General features: G+C 44.2%; 1 protein-coding gene and 1 pseudogene across 3 annotated transcripts in view; one reads left to right on the top strand and one right to left on the bottom strand.

Moving 5' to 3' along the window:
• Positions 1-22544, top strand: part of THSD4 (thrombospondin type 1 domain containing 4) — a 704967-nt gene that overhangs the window by 302756 nt on the left and 379667 nt on the right. For both annotated transcript variants that reach the window (XM_079788500.1, XM_079788499.1), the window contains exon 7: positions 12184-12320. In XM_079788500.1, the coding sequence (XP_079644626.1) occupies positions 12184-12320 (137 nt within the window). The remainder of the gene's footprint in view (positions 1-12183; positions 12321-22544) is intronic.
• Positions 1326-1861, bottom strand: LOC307101313 (ribonucleoside-diphosphate reductase subunit M2-like; annotated as a pseudogene). The gene has a single exon. The product of its transcript is annotated as a ribonucleoside-diphosphate reductase subunit M2-like (transcript).

Genomic DNA, 22544 nt, shown 5'->3' with positions numbered 1-22544 from the left:
ACAGCTCAGAAGAGAACTTACTTGTAGGGCCTCTTGCACCCTTGACGGGCTAGCATGCATGCATAAAACAGTAACTGTTTGTTTGTTTGTGGCAAAGCATTTATTTTTGTGTTGCACAAGTGTGAGGACCACAGAATCTGTATTAACTTCAGTTAACAATAACTTAAAAGATAGAAAAGGGTCACATGTTCCAGAAATTTTTAAATGGATGATTTGACCATTTATACAATAAATGAAAACTGACAATAGTACAGGCCAGTGGTCAACTGACATGCGACACATGTTAACAAATGGTGCCAAAGGACTGCTGTGTATCTATTAGTTTGTGCTGCTTCTGAAACAAAACCAGAGTAAAAACAATGTTTGGAAAGACAATTTCAGCCCTGGCCTTGCCACTTAATATGAGCAAGATCTTAGCTGGGTCACATCATTCAAAGATAATTTGAAATCATTTTACAGTCCTGTCCTAGATCCCAGCTATTAGGAGTCTTCAAGGATGGTTCATACTCACTGAAGTTGGGGAAAATGCAGTTTGAGAAGTAAAATGATACCAATAGCCACACACACCCAGGTTACCAGCAGTAAGCACAGACCACACTTCAGTGCCTAACGATTTAAGTTGGAAGTTCCTTCCCCTTTACCTCTTATCCCATGATACTGGACCTGGGCTACACAATACAAAACAACCCACCTCCTATGTGGAGGCAACTGGCTACTACTTAGGTATGCACAGTATTGAATTTAAACTTGATGAAAAGGCACCTCAGATCATTAAAGAAAATAAAGAATAGAAACAACATGCTTAGATTACAGTTTAACTTATCTTGGTCACCTGGTAAATTGAGTTGGCTCTCATTAGTGGTCAACCGAACACTCTGCTTTTGTTGTACCAACTAACCAAGTTAGGCTAAATAGGGCCTTTATGTAGATAATGCAAACTATGTTTATGTGTAAAGTGCCCATTTTATGTACAGCTAACTAAATTTTGAAGAGCAAAGCTGACATCTTTCAATGGCCTTGTGGTCGTGACCTGCTGACCAGACTGGCCATCCACACTGAAGTCATGGACAGCCAGCCTGCGTGTAACAGCCAAGCATGGACAGGATCTTTCAAAGACTCTGAGAAGCTTTGTCTATGCTTTCCTTCTAGTGGAGACCACTCGCATCATTAATAAACAGGACTCATGTTGGGGTAGCTACACAGTTTAAAGATGACATTAATGAATGTTTATAGTGTAGCTAGTTGATAGGACTTCAAGTAGTTAATTTTTCATTTGAGGAGGAAAAAAAAAAGATCAGCAAAATAAGAGCAGACCTTCAGTTTGTTTAGAAGTCAGCATCCAAGGTAAAAGAGTTCTCTGTCCGACTTGACATCACTCCCATCCTCTGATACTCACCTACTCTCTTCTCAAAGAAGTTCATCCTCCCTTGTAGTGAAATATTCTCCATGAAGTCAAGTGCATTTTCTACTCAGAAGGCCTTACTGAAACCCAGCTCCAGCATGAGTCTGTCAGCCATGAATTCAATGCACCGCGTCATTAAAGTACAGTAAACTCCTGCTCTAGCCTGACAGCATTGGTGATTATTTCTTTCACTCATTGCTTGGAAGGTTTGCGTAGCTGGTGTTTGAACACTAGGCAGGCAGAGTGACAGTGCAAACCCTTATCTCTGCTGATAAGTTCGTTGGAGAATGTGAGGCCAGGCATCAGTCCTCATTTCTTAGCCAGAATATCAATGCAAAAGAACCAGAAAAGAAGATTCCTTCCAACTGTGGCAAAAGCCACAGCACTTTCTCCACAGGTGACCTCTTGGTCCTCGATCCAACGCAAGGCCCAGTCTGCCTTCCTCTTGGCACAAGGCATGGTCATCAATAACAATAAAGCACATGATTGGGGGAAGCCTGTTTGACAAGGTATTGAAAAGAAAATCCCTGCCCTGACCGGTGTGGCTCAGTGGATAGAGCGTCGGCCTGCGGACTGAAGGGTCCCAGGTTCGATTCCGGTCAAGGGCATGTACCTTGGTTGCGGGAACATCCCCAGTGCGGGGTGTGCAGGAGGCAGCTGATCGATGTTTCTCTCTCATCGATGTTTCTGACTCTCTATCCCTCTCCCTTCCTCTCTGTAAAAAAAAATCAATAAAATATATTATATATAAAAAAAAGAGGAAAACCAGCAAAATGTTTAAAATAATGAACAACATAGACTGATGAACAAAAACAGACCCGGAGACAGGGAAGCATCAATAAGACTGTCAAACCTCAGAGGGAGGATAGGGGAGGGTGGAGGGAAGGGGGAGAGATCAACCAAAAGACTTATATGCATGCATATAAGCCTAACCAGTGGTCACGGACAACAGGGGGGTGGGGGAATACGTGGGGAGGGGTTTGGGATGGGAATGGGGGGATGAGGACAAATATGTGATACCTTAATCAATAAAGAAATTTTTAAAAAAAGAACTTTCTTACTTCATAGGTGTGGCTTTGCATTAGCCAAGTTTGTCCTGCATAAACCTGGGCCCTAATCACATCTGACGGAGATAAATCCTGACCTAATGGATTTGTTTGTTTCATCAAGAACCTAAGATTTTTTTGGGGGAAAGGATCACTTAAGTGCTTTTTGCAAAAATGTCATTTTTGCTAAGCTTTATTATAGTTAAAGAATTAGACATTGGATTTCTATAACTAAAAACTAGAATATTTCTGATTTTCTTAAGATAATAGCTCCCCAACACCACCAGCTATACATTGAATCTTAATGTTTAGGTATGGATATCTTTAAGGTGAAGATAACCAACATTTACTTCTTCAGCATTTTCTATGCATTCTTCTATCCCTCAAAATGTGAATTCATACCATCAACAAGTTTCAAAGCTTTGAAATAAATGGTGGCCAAACTAAAAATAATAATAAAAATAAAATATTGATTTCTTAATTTTGGGTTGGAAAAGTGGGGGGCATCTTATACATGGGGGCATCTTATACATGGGGGCATCTTATACATGTAAAAAGATGGTATCTCTCCTGGGGCTTCAGGGCTTCCCAGTACTGGAGGTCCTTGGAAAGCTACCTCCTCAGCTGTCCACAGGAAGCCTCGGCTTTCGTATACATCTGCTCGATGTCACGGTGCTCCATGGGGAAGATGACAGAGCGCAGGGGCTTTCTCTCAGCAGTGGTTCCTCCTGCATGCCCAGGGCAGATCCGGCTCCTGGAAGGTCCTCCGGGTGGTCTCACCGGCCAGCTCGCGGGTGCCACTGAGGCTGGGGGCCTGTTCTCCTTGTCCATCAGCTGAGTCCCTTCAGGGGCAAGAGCTGCAGCTGCAGCTGCTTTGGGTCCGCAGGGTGGGGAGCATGGTTGCAGCTGTGGCTGTGGCGGAGGAGGCGGCCACGTGCAGGACACACAGATGAGGCTGCACTCTGATCCAGGGAGTCTGTAACCTTTTATTTAGTTAGCCAAAAACCATGTTTTATGTCAGCTTTGGTGATGCATTGCCAGGTGTCAGCTAGAGATCTGGTTGCTGGGTAGGTCTCCTTTCTCCATCCTGTTTCAATTAAGCAGTGGTTCTCAAAGGTTGGTTCCTGGACCAATAGCTTTGGCGTCACCTGGGACCTTGTTGGAAATGCAGACTCGGGGCTCCTCCCCAGCCCATGAAGCAGACTCTCCAGGGCTGGAGTCCGTCAGTCGGTGTTCTCATAAGACCACCAGATGATTCTGAGGACATTGAAGTTTGAGAACCACTGCATTAGAGTGTTATAGAATGTAACTGTGTTTGAGTGTGAGCAGTGCTAGGAGGAATTTAATATCTCTGGAACACTGAGCCAATGAATTTTCAGAGTTTTTTTAAAAAGACATTTCTCACCCAGATCCCCCAGCCTGTTGAGACTGTCGGTGAAGTAGGATTCAGTAAGGTGCTGCATCTGACTACATGTTAATTACACAGTTGGGAGTGTTGGATAGAAGGTTAGGATTTTAGGCAATTGATAACCTATATGGTTTTGCATTTAAGTTTTAATAATGGGATGTGGCCAGTACAATTACCTTCTTAGAACAGGAAAGGCTAGAATTAGACAGTCTCGCCTCCCTTCGGACTCCTTCAGAATAGTCTCATATTCCAGAGCAGTCTGGGCTCTCAGAAGCATTCTCCTCACTTTAGTTTCCATACCTTTGTCCTGGAAAATGCAGTCTGGGGAAAGGCAGTTTAATAATAATCATCAGCGTCCAGTCCAGAATGTGGAGCTCAAGGGCAGGCGGCCCCTTGCCTTAGAGAGGAGGGGCACCTCCCAGATAGTGCAGCCACTGCGGTCAGGCCAGCGCTGCCCTGGCTCCACCGCCCCTGGACTACTTATTCGCTGACCAAATGCTGCCAGCCCCACGGCACTGCTGGGCTTGGGCAACCCCCTTTTTACATGACCTACGCCCTGCGTGTGCTCTTAAGACCCTGCATCCACATTTTCTTAATTCCTTTACATTTCACTCATCAGCATGTGTTGGGTAAGCACCCTGCCACATCGGAGTTTTATGAGCTGCTTTTATGAGGCTGCTTTTCATGAAAAGGGTCATATTCTATGAAAAACATGGACCTTAACTCTAGGAAATGAGGGCTTTGGTGCTAAACTTGGAGTGAACCTGTGAAGTTGAATGGATTCAAAAATAAGCACAGATGTTATCCATTCTCCAAGTGTTCAATAGCCTTGCATATTTATTCACAGACTCTCTTCTCTCTTCTCACCTGCGCTTTCTCCCTCCTTAAATGAGAGCTGGAGAAGGTGCAGCGTGGGAAAAGCTTGAAGTTCCTTTCCTGCCACTTTTGGCCCCTTTTTGATAGCCTTGTTACCACCTTCCATCCTTCTGAGAGTGGTAGGTGGTAACAAGGCTAGCTAAAATTTAGAACCTCCCCACTTGAGCAACATTTTGCTCTCTCACTTACGCAAAGTTCCTGAAAAGACAAGGAGTTATTACCCATTTTTGTTAGTTTTGAATAGAAATGGGAGGAGCCAACCATTGACAATAACTGTGCAGAAGGATTCCATTTTTGAGAACCTGAACTGTTGGGGTAATTTTTAACATTCTTTTTAAAATTAACTTTTACTATTTAGTCCAAGCTTTGCATGCATATATTTATAGAGTCTAATAGTTCAATAAACATTGCCCCTCCCCACAATGTTTCTTCCTCCCCAACTGTTTTAGCTATTCTTTTGATATTTACCATATTATTGCTAAATAATGCTTCCGTTGTCACTCTCGGGTTTTCCAGTTATGCGTATTTTCTGTTGAAGATGAGGACATAGCCCTCTTTCATCATCCTCTCTCTCCACCTCACCACATGTGGGCTCTTCCCATTCTGTACCCTCTCAGTGTAATTAGGTTGTCATTTCAGTCAGATTAGTAACCGCTGTTTACATTATGATCATGTGTGTTGTCTGCATAGCTGAGCCAGATAGCGTGCTAGCTGAGGTCAGATCTCCAGGATGCTGATCGTAGGAAGAGATTTGTGCCCGGTGTTTTTGGGAAGTCAACCTGGAACACAGGGAGATGTAGGATTGAACAGAGGGAGAAGTTGGGCTGGCTCATCCTCTCAGGACCCACCCTCACGGGTCCTGGCCTTTGTGTCCACTTTCTTTCCCCATAGCTGAGCCTGGGTGTGGCAGGAAGCTTCTTCTCTTACAGGAAGCCCCCAGCCTGATGTGTCTGGTCCCTCTGCCCCCCAATTCTCACCAGTGGGGGCCACTGGTCTGACTAGTGTGAGTGCTCCCCAGAGCCCTCCAGTGCCACCCCCAGGCTGTCAGCAGGGGCGGGAGCTTGTCTCTAGCTTCTTCACTTCTTCGCTATCATCTCATCCAGTGCCCTTAGTAGGTGGAATGGACAGCAATAATAAAATCTCTTCAAGTTAAAAAAAATTGTGTGTGTGTGTGTGTGTGTGTGTGTGTGTGTGTGTGTGTAGTAATTAAGGAAGATCTAAATAAATGGAAGGATATCCCATGTTCATGAATTGAAAGACTTAATATTATTAGAATGGCAACACTCCCCAAATTGATTTACAGATCCAATGCAATCCCAATCAAAATATCAGCTGGCTTTTAATTTTGTAGAAATAGACAAGCTGATGATATATATACTAGAGGCCCAATGCATGAAATTCATGTGGTGGGGAGGGGTTCCTCAGCCCGGCCTGGGCCCTCTCATAATCCAGGAACCCTCGCTCCTAACTGCAGGGGTCACCAGCCCAGCTTCTGGTTGAGCAGCACTCCCGTGGTTGGAGCGCACTGACCACCAGGGGGCAGCTCCTGCATTGAGCATCTGCCCTCTGGTGGTCAGTGCACATCATAGCGACCAGTTGTTCTGGTCGTTCTGCCGTAAGGGTCACTGGGCTTTTATTATATAAGATACACACACACACACACACACACACACACACACACACGGGCTTATTTCCAGCCTCTCAGTTCTATTCATTGGTTTATATGTCTAGCCTTATGATAATATCACACTGTGTTTTGTTTTTTTAAATAAGGAAGTATGAGTCCTCCAATTTTGTTTTTCGTTTTCAAGGTTGTCTGGTTATTATTGGTCCCTTGTATTACCATATACATTTTAGGATCATCTTGTCTATTTCTACAAAATTAAAAGTCAGCTGATATTGTGATTGGATTACATTGAATCTGTAAATCAATTTGGGAGTATTGCCATCCTAACAATATTAAGTCTTTCAATTCATGAACATGGGATCTCTTTCCATTTATTTAGATCTTCCTTGATTACTTTCAACAATGTTTTGTAGTTTTCAGCATATGTCTTAAACTTTTTTGTTAAATTTATTTCTAAGTATTTTACTGTTTTTGATGTCATCATATATGGCATTGTGTTTTTAATTTTATTTTCAGATTGTTCATTGATAGCATATAGAGATAAAATTGATTTTTGTATATTGATCTTGTATTCTTTAACCCTGGTGAACTTGTTTACTAATTTAATTAATTTTTGGTGCATTGTTTGGATTTTCTATATATAAAATTATGTCCTCTGTGAATACAGATAGTTTTATTTCTTTGTATTCAATCTGGGTACTATCTCTTTTTCTTGACTAATCACCCTAGGTCAGTGATGGGCAACCTTTTGAGCTTGGTGTGTCAAACTTCGCCAAAACACTGAGCATAACTCGGGTAGTGTGTCACTTTGAGGAAAAAACTAACTCCAAGACTCTAGTCGCAAATATTTCATCCTCAGGAGCAGCAAATGTTTCATCCTCAGCATGCGGCCGCGTGTCATCAGAAATGGCTACACGTGTCAGTGCTGACACGCGTGTCATAGGTTCGCCATCACTGCCCTAGGTAGAAGTCCTTTTTATTTCTATAAAATAGGTAGTAATGTTTCCTCTTTATTCCTGATTTTAATATTTTGAGTCTTCTCTCCTTTATTTTTGTTCAGGCTACATATAAGTTTGTCAATTTTATTGAGCTTTTCAAAGAACCAACTTTTGGTTCATTGATTTTCTCTATTTTCTGTCCCTTCTCTGTTTAATTTATTTACACCCTCCCCCCACTTCTTAAGGTGGCATATTAGGTTATTGATTTGAGATTTCTTAACATAGGTGTTTACAGCTATAAATTTCCCTCTAAATACTTCTATAATTGCATCCCATAAGTTGGGATGTTGTGTTTTTATTTTATTAATCTCAAAGTATTTTCCAATTTTTCTGTGCTTTTTTTTTTTCCTGATCAGTTATTTAGGAGTATTTTGTTTAATTTCTACATCTTTTTGAAATCCCCCAATTTTTTAAATTGATTTTCTAATTTCATTCCATTGTGGTTAGTGAGCATATTCTGTGTGATTTCAATCTTTTTAAATTTATTGAGGCTTGTTTTATGACCTAACATTTGTTCCCTTCTGGAAAATGTTTCACATGTATTTGAGAAGAATATGAATGGTGCTACTATTGGGCGGCATGTTCTATCTATGTCTGTTAGGTATAATTGATTTATAGTGTTGTTTAAGTCTTCTATTTCCTTGTTGTTCTTCTGTCTAGTTCTGTCCATTATTAGAAGTGGGGTATCCACATTTCCAACCTTTATTATTAAATTGTCTAGTTCTCCTTTCACTTCTGTCAGGTTTAGTGTCATGTATTTTGGGCCTCTATTGTTGACTTCCTGACAGATTGACACTTTATCACTATTATTATTAAAGACTAAATAAGAGCATTTAAGAGCATTTTATATTACTATAAAATGCTCTTATTTGTCTTTAATAATACTTTTTGTCTTAAAGTCTATTTTGTCTATTATTAGTAGCCACTTCAGCTGCTTTTTTGCCAGTGTTCTCATTGCTTTTATGACAGAGTCCATTTTTAGAGGCTTTAGTCAACCATTCTGGAAAGTGGAACCTCTGGACTGCCTCTTGAACACTCCTAAAATTTCTCTGTTTTTAGGCCTGCATTCTCCTTTATTACCAAAGTTGCTGTTTAGAAATGCTATCATATAGGTAGTTCCTATGCTTCAGTTCCTGCCTAGGATTAGTTTGGTTGGGTTTGCTGAGTCATTACCGTGGGTTTTTCTATTTCCACCTTCCAAAATTTTGTAACTGTTCACTCCTTTTCTATTTTATTTTTTATCACACACGAAAAAAGTGTCTTTACTCAGTAGTTTTTCCAAAAGAACAGAGCTCAATGAGTACTTAAATGTTTAACCTATATTTGAGTGTAAACCCTTTAGCTATTAGCTACTTTATTCTAAGTAACTGAATTTTCTTGTATATTCTCCAGCATTTAAAAAAATAACCAGAGATCTTTTTTTATTATCAGGGATCCAGATATTTGACAATATCCTAAAGTTAATTAAAGATGGTGCTTACATTATCTTTTAAATTTAGACGTGGAATTGGAACATTATGGATTCAAAATAAGAATGATTAGCTGCTTCCAAATCTTTTCACTACTTGATTCTCCTTGGAACAGTGATTCCCAAACTTGACTAAGCACCAGAATCACCAGGAGAGTTTGTTAAAACGCAGGTCACCCAGCATTATCCCCAGAGCTTCTGATTTAGAAGTTGGAGGTGAGGCCTAAGAATTTGTATTTTCAATAGGCTTTCCGGTGATGCTGCTGCCTCTGGGCCTGGGACCACACTGGGGATCACATCTGAATGTGTGAAAGATAAAAGCACACCCTTGGGGTGGGGAGGACATTTAGGAAGCAGAGAGAACAGAGAGGGAGAGGAATATGAGGGAGATAAACAGGGAGGAAAAGGATGTGCCCACTTGCTCTTTCCCTTTGCACCCAGCTTGTGGCTCTGCTTCTGTTTTATCCATGACACAATACAGCCATGGCAGAATTTGCTTAGAGGTTGAGTGTTGACCTGTGAACCAGGAGGTCATGGTTCGATTCCCGGTCAGAGCACATGCCTGGGTTGCAGCCTCCATCCCCAGTTTGGGGCGTGCAGGAGGCAGCTGATCAATGATTCTCTCTCATCTGACCAATGTTTCTATCTCTCTCTATTCTTCTCTGATATCAATATTTTAAAAAGTGCTTAGAGAAACAGCTCCTGGCATCAGAATTATAACTGCATTAAAGGGAATAGAGGGAATGAAGTGACACTCCATGAAAAACCTTAAACTGAAGCCCTGCAAATGTAGTTTTATGTGAGATGTTAAAGTGGCTGGGAGTAGTACAGGGTCTGGAGAGTCAGTCCTTGTGTAACTTTATGAGAAGTACTGGTTGAATGTTGCTAAGGCAGCAGGTCCTGGGCAGTTTCATTAGGGAGGCACTTGTGCACACTGTGTTATCTCCTAGGGTTCCCCGTCCCCTTGTTGAAGTCTGAGAAGGCAGGGGCACTGTCTCAGTCACTTACGCAGAGGGTCGGACTGAGTGGCCCCTTTGGGCCACAGACAGGAGCCCAAACTTAAGGTCATTCCCCCGGGTCATTTTCATGTAGCCGTTTGGAGATGCTGCCACAATGATCTCGCCCTTCACCATTTTTGTTGTTGTTGTTATTCTCAGAATGTTCTTCTGTGGTATGATTGTAAATATTGAGAAATGAAATTGGGCTGCAAAGGATAGAGGTTGTTGGGAGGAAGCCAAAGGAGAGGTGAGGACTCAAAACCCTTGCCCCATATGAAGTTGCCTTTCACACACTTTTATTACTTAAAATGCAGTCACCTGGATACTTCCTGCTGTCACTTCAGAAAGTGAGGAGCTGGGAAGAGAGGACGCATGGTCTGGATATAGATAGAAGACATGAGAAAGCAAGTTGTAGGAGACTAGCTTAACCTCCAACCTGTCACTTCATTTGTTTAGGGCTATTTTGGTTTTGTTTTGTTTTTAATATAAAATGATGTTTTAGTTTTAGATAATTCCCAAAGGTATCTGATTCTGTGATTTTTTTGGCAAGGTCACCTCTTATATCTTTTGGACAGCCAGGGTAAGAAACCAAGCCGCTTGACTTCTGAGATAGAGCGTAGGGTATATAGAAGATTCCGTCTTCCCTAACCCACGTGGACCCGGAGGCTCCCTGTTATTTCCTGGTAGCGGTTTTACATGGCTGTGGAGGACAAGGACGTTCATTGCTATGATAACCAGGCAGTCACACTGGGGGAAATATAATTATTCAGCCACTGTGTAGGAAAAAGTCAGTACTATCCAATCCAGTAATCCGATTTTCAGACAAAAGCATGACCCTGGACCATGCTGTCTATGGCTGAGCATAGCATTGCCTTGTCTCCAAAAACAGTTTGTTTTGTTTTAAATCAGTGTGTACTTGGCTTGTCTGTCTCTTTTAGATATGAATGTATATCTTGCCTGAAATTTTTTCTCATTCTTATTTTGAAGGCAACTAAATTGCTCTGGAGATATTAGTTGTAGTGGTAATTAATTTAGCCTTTATTGAGCACCTACTGTTTGTCAGGCTTCGTGTGAAGTAATCTCAGAAGTAGGTGAATACACAGAGAAAGACAAAGTGGGGAAAAAGCCAATATTCATTTATCCATCCCTTCTTTCATTCCTCAGAGATTTTTAAAATATATATATTTTTATTAATTTCAGAGAGTAAGGAAGAGGGAGAGATAGAAATATCAATGATGAGAGAGAATCATTGAATGGCTGGGCGATCGAGCCTGCAACCTGGGCATGTGCCCTGACTGGGAATTGAACCGTGACCTCCTGGTTCATAGGTTGATGCTCAACCACTGAGCCATGCCGGCCGGGCCCTCAGGGATTTGTTGAGTATTTTCTGTGCACCCAGCTCTGGACTGAGTGCTGGGGATACAAAAGTGAATAAGACAGACACATCCCTATTGTCCCTCATGACTATGCTTCCATCAAGATTGGTTAACCCTGAAGCAAAAAACGTCAGGCCAGTCTGCGATGGGCGGATGTGTAGGTGAGGTCGGGTCCAGGAATGGCTTCCCGGAGGAGATGATCTGGGAAGGCAAGCACAGTCGATACAGTGCTAACTGAGTGGGCAGAGGCAGAAGGAGCAGTGAGGCAGTGGCCGGACAGAGGACGTGCTTAGTTGTACAGAACATAGATTTAAGGGAGAACAGTTGGAAATAGGACTATTTATATTTGAAAGATGTTTTATTCCTTTCCTAGGAGTTTGGACCTCAACCTAAGGTAATGGGGAAATCACTAAAATATCTCATCATGGAGGAATTATTACAGGAATCTCCAGCCAAAAGAACATAAATATAGTATAACTGCATAGAGTTTAAGTTAAAAAAATAGCAGAACAATAAAATTGTGTGCTCTCTATGATTGTTGATATATAGAATATAATTATGACTATAGCAAAGTATGGGAGGATGTCTAAAAGAATCTATTATTTGCATGGTGAGATTCTTTAAGAATTCCTTTCTAATACTCACTCAACATCAAGTCTCTATTATATGCCAGCAGATCAGACTGCAATACCTTCCCTCTACCTTCAAATATGGAGAGATCTAATAGGACTCACGCAATTTTAAAGTATGTGGTTATAAAACATCCAGCATAGGCAAATCCATAGAAACAGAAAATAGATTGGTGGGGCAATGGAAATAGTCTGGAATTTGTGGTAATGGTTGAACAACATTGTGAACATAATAAAAAACGCTGAGTTTTACACTTTGGTTAAAATGGTTAATTTTGTGTAATGTGAATTTTATCTCAATAAAAAATACAGAAAGAAAAAAGAGTCTGTTTGTTGTTGTTGTTGTTTTTTGTAGTGAAGGGCAATCGGAAGTGTGAGTTGAACTGCCAGGCAATGGGCTATCGCTTCTATGTACGGCAAGCTGAGAAGGTCATTGACGGCACCCCCTGCGACCAGAACGGCTCGGCCATCTGCGTGTCTGGGCAATGCAAGGTAAGAGCCCAGGGCTGAGGTATCAGGGTGGATGCCTGGGCTGTTTGAGGTCGGACTGCCAGGCTGTGGTCTGCTACCTCCTACCCACCCCACAACCCCCCGGCCCATGGGCCCCCGAACATAAGCTCTGGGAGAAGTGGGAGGAGCTGGGACTCTTTGGTCCGCTCTGTATTTTTTATCTTTGGGAATCACCATGTCTCACTCTGGTATTTCAATTATTAAGTGATTTATGCTTACACTACTTGCTTCAAAAGGGACACTGATCTGTGCTCATTGCGTCTGGAACTCCTTCCTCCTTCTGGCATGAAGGTTATGGAACGGCCACTGCTGGGTCAGTCCAGAAACCGTCGGCACCCTGTGGCATTTTAAGGGCATGGTGTAGTTTATCTTGCCTCCCACCAGATGGGGCAGGCTTCCAAATGAAAGTTGTCTCATGCCCTTTACAACAGAAGTTGTGCTTTAAACAGGAAGAGTTTTCAGCCTCTTTGGACTTCTGAAGTCTGTCCCAGGAACTCCCAGCCACACATTCTGCAAACATTCTGGGCCTGAGAGAATCCCTCTGGGATGCTAACCTTTGACAGAAAGCATCATTTGGTTAAAAATAGGCATCTTAGATGAGATGGCACAAATCCCACAGCCACAATAATTTGGGCCCAGACTGCCACTCCCCTTTCATCTGTTAATGTAGTAGGTGGAGCGGAGCAGGTAAATGACTGTGTGGAGCCCAGACTGAGAGTCTACCTTAATTAAAGCTCAAAAGCTGGAGGACTGGTTGGCTATCACATCTGAAGGTTCCTGTTCTTCCTGGCAGGTAAATTGCTACAGTATTTCATATTAGAGCTATTCAAGTGTGATTTCTAAGCACGGCCTCCCCTCTCAGTATTTTTATAACGAGGAGGTTTCAAATAGGATACAAAATAACTTATCTGGATAGTCTCAGATTGTGAATGAGTTAAGAGAGGAAAAAGCTGTTTGCTGTCTAATGTGTGCGAGGTATCTTTGGAAGAGCAAACCCCCCCCAAAGAATTAGAAATCTGTGTAGGCGAGGCAGGGAGCATGGTGGGAAGTATCGTGGAGGCCTAGACCTGTCTAGCCTGCACTTTTCCACTCCTTTGAAAAAAACACTGGGTTTCACACATTTCCTCTGAGCCCCCGCTCCCCCGATAAGACATGAGGGAGTTCCATTAGAGTCTGTGGCTCAACTGGCCTCTGCTTCCAAATGTTGCTGAGACTAAAATAATGTTCCTTAGGCAACCTGGCTCTTTCTTTGAGATCCTGAATGAGCTGCTTGGGTTCCTGATACAGGTGCACACTGTTGGGAGGGGCACCGGGTAATGGTTAGAAACGTGCCCTCTGGTGCAAGTCCTGCCTCCTCCACTGGTTTGCTTTGTGGTGTTGCCCAAGTTATGTAAGCTCTCTGGGCCTCTGTACGTTATCTGCGAGCTGGGGAGGATGGCACCTACCCTGTCCGTAGTGAAGAGTCTGGAGCTACTCCATGCAAGGCCCTGTAACAGGTCTGCACTGAGTAAGCGTGTTTCTGTGTATCAGCATTATTGTATATGCCCACTGATGTCCTGTTGTATTTGAGTTTTAACTGCAAAAGTATTTGCTTTTCTGTAGATTACAGAGTTGTCAGATTCACACCATCATTTGGTTGTTGTTGTTAATCCTCACCAAGGATATTTTTTTTCATTGATTTTTAGAGAAAGCAGAAGAGAGGGAGGGAGGGGAAAAGAGAGAGAAACATTGCTGTGAGAGATACACATCCATTGGTTGCCTCATGCACGCACCCCGACGGGGACAGGGATCGATCGAACCTGCAACCCAGGTGTACATGCCCTTGCCTGGGAATCCCATCCAAGACCCTTCTTCGTGCGTGGGCTGACTCTCTAACCACTGAGAAACACTGGCCAGGGCTTATACCATCTCTGGAGGCAGGTGTGTCACTGCAGTGTGACTCCTGGGAGTGCAAGTTCTAGTTGGGTGGGTCTGGGGAAGACGGGAGTATCTGCTTTTCAGACATCCTGCCATGTGATGTGGATGCTGTTGGTCTATGGATTGTACTTCGTGTAGCAAAGTTTTAAAGGACACTGATTAAAACCTACTAACAAAGAACCAGAAATGTAAATACAGAGTGGTGAAATGATTTGGAAGGAAGAAGAAATGTGATCTCTTTCTACTGGGCAAGCATGTTTTCTTAGTGTTGCATTGAGTGTCTCTGAACTGATGATATGAAAGAAAAGCAAATACTTATAAGGACATGGGTATACATTCTTACCAATTGATGAAAACCTTTCATACTGTAAGGCAACACAGTTTGAAGTTGATAATTGCTAAAAGGCTGAGACAGACAGTCTCGGGGTGTGAGTAGATTCATAGGAATTGGATGTTACAAGGACAACTTTGATATTCCATCCTATTTGTTTTCTGTGCTTTTGCCTAAAATTCACTCATTAAAGTTGTTGGAACCACTGACTCTCCTGTCCTCTTTAGAAATTCAGTTTAAATAATCTGAAGTATGTTTGCTTCTCAGGCTGAGATTCTGTTTACTTGCTTCTTTCAAAGGGTCAGTGCCCTTTTCTGAATATTTGATTGGAAGCCCAGAATTCAGATTGGTATCTGCTTGGCTGACTCATGGCTGAGAGAGCTGTCACTCATGGTCATGACTGTCTGCCTCTGAAATAACTCCAGAAGCCCCTGCTGCAATAAAACTTAATGAAAGGCGGCAGGCATTAAACAGGAAAACGAATGAAACCCACAAAAGAGACACCAAGCGGAAGAAAGAAAGGCCCAGCCGGCCAGGCAGGCAGGAGGGTCCTGCCCAGCGCCTGGTGGGCACCCTGTGTGCTTGCCCTCTTGCTGGGGCTCCTCTGTTTTAGAGCCCATAGTTGGGAGAGGGGCAGGAAGAATGCAGATGTCCTTGAACTGGAGGCTGGAGAAAGTGGGGGTCCCCTCCAGTGCTGGGTGACACTTCTCTTTTTGACAAGGACTGAAGAACCTCAAATGTTGGCTTCAGGCTAAGGACTGCATGCAGGTAAGCTTTGAAGGGAAAGCATTCTGCCCTGTCGTTTTTCTAAAGCACACACCGGGGCTCACAGGGATCCTGCCTTCCTCGCCCAGACCTCTTCCCTCTGGACATCAAATAGGACCCCCTGGCCCTCTTCAGAGCAGTCTCTGCGACACTTCCAGCCCTGCCAGTCATTATTACCACTTATGGGAATGAAAGCGTTTATGTCTAATTAACAGACATCACGGTAATAATTCCAAATCTTTAAGCATCACATTAACTGTGCTGTCATGTGTTGTTTTTTTTTAACACGATCAGAGCTTTAAAGTCTGCCTGAAATTTTTTGAATTTTTGTAGTTAAATGTGTATTTATTATTTTTGCTCATGATTTAATACAAATAAAGGAAACTTTGCCTTCAAAGGTTTAGCAGGCATTTGAAAGAACAGGGTCATTTGGGTAATGACTACCAAAACACCAACCTTCACTCCCTGGAGAGTGGCCTTCCAGAAAGCTCAGGGCTCCAGAGCCAGATGATACGGAAAGAGTCAGAATCACTCTAAGATCCACCCAGAAACGCTGCTCCTTTGCTGGTAAAGGAGCAGTCCTCTGTATTGCAAAGCTGATGGAAAACCTCAAAGGAAGATGTTGGAGCTGATGCAGGCCAGCAAGGCACTAGAATGTGCCATGTGCCAGACTCTGCTCTGTGCCTTACTCCACAATTGTTTCATCAGTTCATTTGTCTTCAGAATCAGTCAATCGATAGGAATTTTCATCCCTGTTTTACAGAAGACTGTTGAAAAGATGAGATGACTTGGACACACTAAGTGCTGCATAGGGGTTGACTATTAATATTGACTTTTAAGCCCTAGCGGGTTTGGCTCAGTGGAAAGAGCGTAGGCCTGGGGACTGAAGGGTCCCGGGTTCGATTCCAGTCAAGGGCACGTACCTACGTTGCAGACTTGATCCCCAGCCCTGGTTGGGTCATGTGGGAAGGCAGCCAATCGATGTGTCTCTCTCACATCCATGTTTCTCTCTGTCTCTCTCCCTTCCACTCTCTCTAAAAACCAATGGAAAATATCCTCAGTTGAGAATTCAAAAATATTGACTTTTAAAACAGAAAGAGTAGTTTCTATGTGATGGGAGAAACCTATGTGCTTCAGGTCTCCCCTATTCTGAGTTTACTTTTCTCCCTGCCTCTTTCCAAAAAAGACTGTCTTTCCAAAACACACACCAAGACATGCCTCTTCTGTGCTTAAATTCCATCTCTGGCGCCCCATTGCCTATGGGATAAAGGCCAGGCCCTTCATCATCTGTCTGCTGCCAGGCTTCCCTGGGCCCCCGGGGCTGGCCAGGCTGCGACGTGTTTCTCCGTGACCCAGCAGGCTGCAGGCTGTGCCTCCAGGGGAATGCACACGCTGTCGCGTCAGCCTGGAGTGCCGTGCTGTGCCCGCCCCATGCGCTCTGTTCAAAAGCCCTGGCTCACACCGTTGTGTACTGTTCTATTCTTCTGTTCCCACTTCTTGTAACTGTTTGTTCCCAGCGCCCTGCCTGCCACCCAGCCATCCCGGGAGCAATTCCAGGCACTTAGCTTTAGCAAACCTTTTGAATAGGTGCTGAAAATAAATGAGTAAGTGAGTCAAGGTATTTGATGACTCAATCTAGTGGATTTCAGCAAATGAAAGTAGTCTTGAATGTCGCACAGTCTCAGTTTGGGCTGGGATGGGCAGCTCAGTGCAGATAAAACAACGGCATGAAGTCCCCTTGGCCCAATCCCCAGAACCCAAGGTCTTCGAGGTTGGGGAGAGTTTCTTGGCATCCAAACTCCTGTCTCTCTCATCTCGTTTTTAATTTTGCTCACTCTGAATTTCCTGAGTCCCTTCAGAGCTAATGACAGGACAAACCTAAGCAAGTGTGAGTGCGTGCTCCCATGGCACCTTCTGTTGAGGGGAAAGGGCGTCTTCTCCCCACCCACTTCCTCCCTCCTTCCTAGTCAGTGCCCCCGAAGAGGGCGCTCCTGTGCCTGCTCTCCAAGCACACTGTGTGGGGCCTTCCATATCTCCTCCTCAGCCGGGACGTCGCTAGGCTTCCATCCAGACACATCAGCAGATAGTTTCAGATTTATTTCATAAATTAAAGCAAGGTAACTGTTTCCAAATGTTCAGAGACAAATTCTGGACCTGCGTGTGGCCCTGACCAGGCATCTGTGTGTCCAGTGGGTGTCCAGGCGCCAGATCTTCATCCTCCTCCTTTAGCACCTGCTGCTGTGCTGTCCCGAGCCAAACAGACCCTGCTCTTTTCCCTGCCTGTTTGCCCTAAGTTGCTTTTCTAATTTCTCTTGGTTAGCGGCTTTATTTTATGGACTTTGCTTAGAGTTCTGTCATTACTTAAAGGAGACTTAGAGAATAATTACTTTGGGTGACGTTTCTCCCCTTCCCTAGACATTTGCATGGTTCAGCCTTGAAGCAGAGTGGAGAGCTTTTACTTTCCTTGAATTCCAAGCTAATGTGACACTTTGTGGACTCCCTCTTGTATTCCTATCCCCATCAAACTGTGTTCTCAAAGTCTTTCTGCTTGTGACTATTAAAATGCTATATTTTAGTTATAGTTATTGTATTGACATGTGCCTGAACTTCTAAAGGAGAATGAGTGTTGATATATTTGTATCCTCAGTGCTTAACATATGAAAGTTATTCAATAATGTTCTTAAAATAGATGAGTGAACAACAACAACAAAAAAAAGTCAAAAACTGATTGTGAAACCTCCTTTCCTATAAGAATCAAGAATAGAGTTAACAAAGAATTAACATTTTAGAACCCAGGCCCTGTTCTCCAGACCTCTTGAAATTCTAAATCTAAAGTGAACCTGATGAAATTTACGTGATTGTATGCACTTCTTTCCTATTATCTATGATTTTTCTCATTTTTAAACATTGGGACCACTACCTCACATAAAAACTCTGTTTAGATTTATTTTTTTAATTTAATATGTTTTTATTGATTTCAAAGAGAGGAAAGGAGAGAGAGGGAGAAATAGAAACATCTGTGATGAGAGAGAAACATCGGTTGCCTCCTACATGCCTGGGGATCGATCCCGAAACCCAGGCATGTGCTCCCGCCGGAATCAAACTGTGACCTGGTTCATGGGCCAATGCTCACCCACTGAGCCGCACCAGCAGGGGTTGTTTAGATTTCTTTATTAATACGTACTAATTAATTATTATCATCATTAATTATCTATTAATTAACAACCCAAGCAATATATAATTATTAATTAATTCAACAAGTAATCTTAACTGCTTGTAGCCATACACTGGGCTAGGCATTGTAGATAAAAAATGGAAAAGATTAACATGGTTCCTACCCACATTGAGCTTAAAATCTAATGGAGAAAGTAATAAAGAGAAAAGGCCAGTTAACAAGCAAGAATTACACATGTTGGTGAGTGTTATGAAGTTAATGGGAACTGCAGCAGTGAGCAGCGGTGGGGAGGCACTCATGGAGTGTAGGGGAAGGCAGGTGGAGGTAACAAGTGGAGGCAAGACTACTTACTGACCTTGCAAACCCTGGGATTTGGAGAAAACGTAGACCAAGTCTCCAGCCAGGACCCAGTACATGTGCGGTGCTCAGGAGCTGGCAGATGTGGGGGTGATCATTTTGTGCCTTCTCCCTGCTCTCTGCCTGTTAATCGGGTCTCCTCCTGATGGTGCCATACTCAGTTCCTCCTGGGTGTCCATACATCTTCTTGAACACATGCTGGCATTGGCAATAGAAAGCCCTCCACCAGCTCCATTCAGTCATCCTCAAGGCCCAGGAAGGCTGCCCTGGAAACAGGATGAAATAATGGGTTAAGAGCAGGTTTTGGGGTCAGAGAAGATCTCCAGTACAAGAGAGAAAAGAAGGGCTGCTCAGGTCAGAGTGGGGTAAGATGTTTAAAGTTCCAACCTATCCCTCCTGGTGGCCCTCCTACATCAGAGTGTCAGAAGAGAGAGAAATTTAGGGTTCCTCCCCGCTAGGTTTCCTTAAATGGGCAGCATTCCCCCAAAGGGAACTAAAGAAGTGTTCTCTCCAGATTGGCAGGGCTGGTGACTGGACTGGGGCTGAAAAGTGGGAGGAGTTTCAGCAGAGCACCCCATCCCTGCCCCTAAAGCAGACACAGACTGGAAGCCCCGCCTGAGTAGGCTCCATTATGGCACACACGCTGCTCAGTGGCACCGTGCTCACTGTGCGCCTGCTCAGCTCCAAGTTCACAGGCACAGGACAGAATTCCCGGGTGCAGAAACCTGTGCTGCACACGAAGACACAGGCTCTCCACCACACTGGCAAGGCCACAGGAGCAGTGGCCCCCTTCCTCTTCGGTCCCTGTGCACATTCTTGCTAGTCAGCCCATGCTCTTACTGGTGACACTGCCAGAGGATCAGACTTTTTTAAAACGCAAGCCTTAAAGCCTGATGATGATTCCAGCGGAGCCGGGAAGTCTGAGTGAAGACAGGAGGGAAAGCCCATCATCCTAACACCAAGTTGGGGCATCTCAATTAAATTTCTGCCAGAGTCAGGGCAAACCAAATAGTGAATAGCATTGCTAGTGTGATATAAAAGCCTTAGAAACTATCTGGAGGTTTTGTATGTATGTATTTCTACCTATCTAGGTAGAAATAGGTATTTGATGACAAAAGTGCTTGATGAAAACACATTTTTGATCTTATCTATACTAATAAAAGGGTAATATGCTAATCATACCAAACATCTTCCAGATATCCTTCCAGAAAAAGCTATGGTGGTGGGGGCCAAGGCAGAGGCAATTATGGGCTATCAGGCCAGCAGGGGAGAGCAGTTAGGGGGCGATCAGGCCGGCAGGCAGAAGTGGTTAGGAGTGATCAGGCCAGCAGGGGAGCAGTTAGGGGCATCAGGCCAGCAGGCAGAGGCGGTTAGGGGTGATCAGGCAGGCACGCAGGCAAGCGGTTAGGAGCCAGCAGTCCCAGATTGTGAGAGGGATGTCTGACTGCCAGTTTAGGCCCGATCCTGCAGATCCCCCAAGTGGTCCTGGATTGGAGAGAGTGCAGGCCAGGCTGAGGACCCGCCCCCCGTCCGTGCACGAATTTTGTGCACTGGGCCTCTAGTAGATAATAATCATTTACATGACTCAGACACCAAAAAGTGTGATTCCCGTTGCCTCTCCACCCAGTTTCCTGTTTTCCAGCAGGAAATAACCATTTTGATAGTTTCTTTTTTAAGGCAAATATTTTTCTGCACCCAGGAGCCCACTCATATTATTTTCCCTGTTAGGGGGCACGAGTAGTAACATATCACACACACATGGCTTTGAACTTTGCTTTACTTACTTAACATACTTTGGAGAACTCTCCACTTCAATATCTAAAGAATGTCCTTATCCATGTTACAGTTGTGCAGTACTGCACTGAATAAACTGACCATAATCCTATCTAATAAAAGAGAAACATGCAAATTGACCGTACCCCTGCTACGCCCACAAGCCACGCCCACCAGGCAATCAGGAGCAAGTATGCAAATTAACCCAACAAAGATGGCGGTTAATTTGCATACACACGTGCCAAGCGGCCTGGGTCCTGGGAACATCCTCGGGACCCAGGCCGATCCTAGCCTGTAGGCCCGCACTTAGGCCCTGAGTAGCAAGGGTCCCAGAACACCCCCTGGCCACTCTGGGACTATGGGTGCAGCCGCTTGCGCATGCTCTGGTGCCAAGCGGGGGTTCGGGTCCACGCCCCCAGCCTGGCGCCCACAATGGGGGGGTTGGCTGCTGGCATCTGGGGCGTGCGGAGACCCTGGTGGCCACTGCTGCACGTGGCCCAGGGGTCCCCGCATGCCCCCATCCCAGTGCCCACAACGGGGGTGGGGGCTCGCTGCCGGTCTCTGGGGTGTGCGGAGACCCCGGCGGCCACCACTGGGTGGCGGGGACATGCCCCTAGCCCAGTGAATACAACGCAGGGGCCACATGAGCTACAGAGGAAACACCATTTTTAAATATATATATATATATATATATATATATATATATATATATATATATATATATATATATTTTATTGATTTTTTTACAGAGAAGAGGGGAGAGGGATAGACAGTCAGAAACATCAATGAGAGAGAAACATTGATTAGCTGCCTCCTGCACACTCCCCACTGGGGATGTGCCTCCAACCAAGGTACATGCCCTTAACAGGATTCAAACCTGGGACCCTTCAGTCTGCAGGCCCACGGTCTATCCACTGAGCCAAACCAGTTCAAGAGTAAATACCTTTTCTGACTGCTCATTGGCTAAGCTCCCTGTATGCCACCATTTGCAGTGTTCTTGGTAACTTGGGTTATAAGAATCCAAGAAGGTGATCTAGGGTTTTTCCACCTCACTTCTGGATGAAAAAATGAAGGTCCGCTGCTGGAGGGGCTAAGAAATGTCATATCCTGCCCTAGCCGGTTTGGCTCAGTGGATAGAGCCTCGGCCTGCTGGCTGCAGGGTCCGGGTTCGATTCTGATCAAGGGCATGTACCTAGGTTACAGGCTCCTCCCTGGCTGGGACCCAGGTCAGGGTTCATGCAGGAGGCAACCAATCAAAGTGTCCCTCTCACATTGATGTTTCTCTCTGTCTCTCCCTCTCTCTTCCATACTTTCTAAATATCAATGGAAACATGTCCTCAGATGAGGATTTAAAAAAAAGAAAGAAATGTCATATCCTATGAAAGACACATTTTTTTAAATATATATTTTATTGATTTTTTACAGAGAGGAAGAGAGAGGGATAGAGAGTTAGAAACATCGATGAGAGAGAAACACCGATCAGCTGCCTCTTGCACACCCCCTACGGGGGATATACCTGCAACCAAAGTACATACCCTTGACTGGAATCGAACCTGGGACCTTTCAGTCCGCAGGCCGACGCTCTATCCACTGAGCCAAACCGGTTTCGGCAAAAGACACATCTTGAAAATGCCTAAAGAAAGTTGTCATTTTTTCATAGTGAAGGGACTAGAGTCCATGTTGATGAAAACACCTTGGTGGCTGTAGTGGCTGGCAGTGGCTGCAGCAGCGGGGTAATGGGGCTGGCGCCTTCCCTTGATCAGCCCAGTCACCTCCCACAAAGGGTGGCCAGACTGCAGTTGAGGCCGTCAGTAGGACATCTCCTGAGGGCTCCCAGTCTGTGAGAGGGGGCAGGCTGGGCTGAGGGAACCCCCACCGTGCACGAATT

The sequence above is a fragment of the Cnephaeus nilssonii genome, assembly GCF_951640355.1.
Source record: "Cnephaeus nilssonii genome assembly, chromosome: 1".
NCBI classification, from domain to species: Eukaryota; Metazoa; Chordata; class Mammalia; order Chiroptera; family Vespertilionidae; genus Cnephaeus; species Cnephaeus nilssonii.
This window is presented reverse-complemented; position numbering and strand designations above follow the sequence as displayed.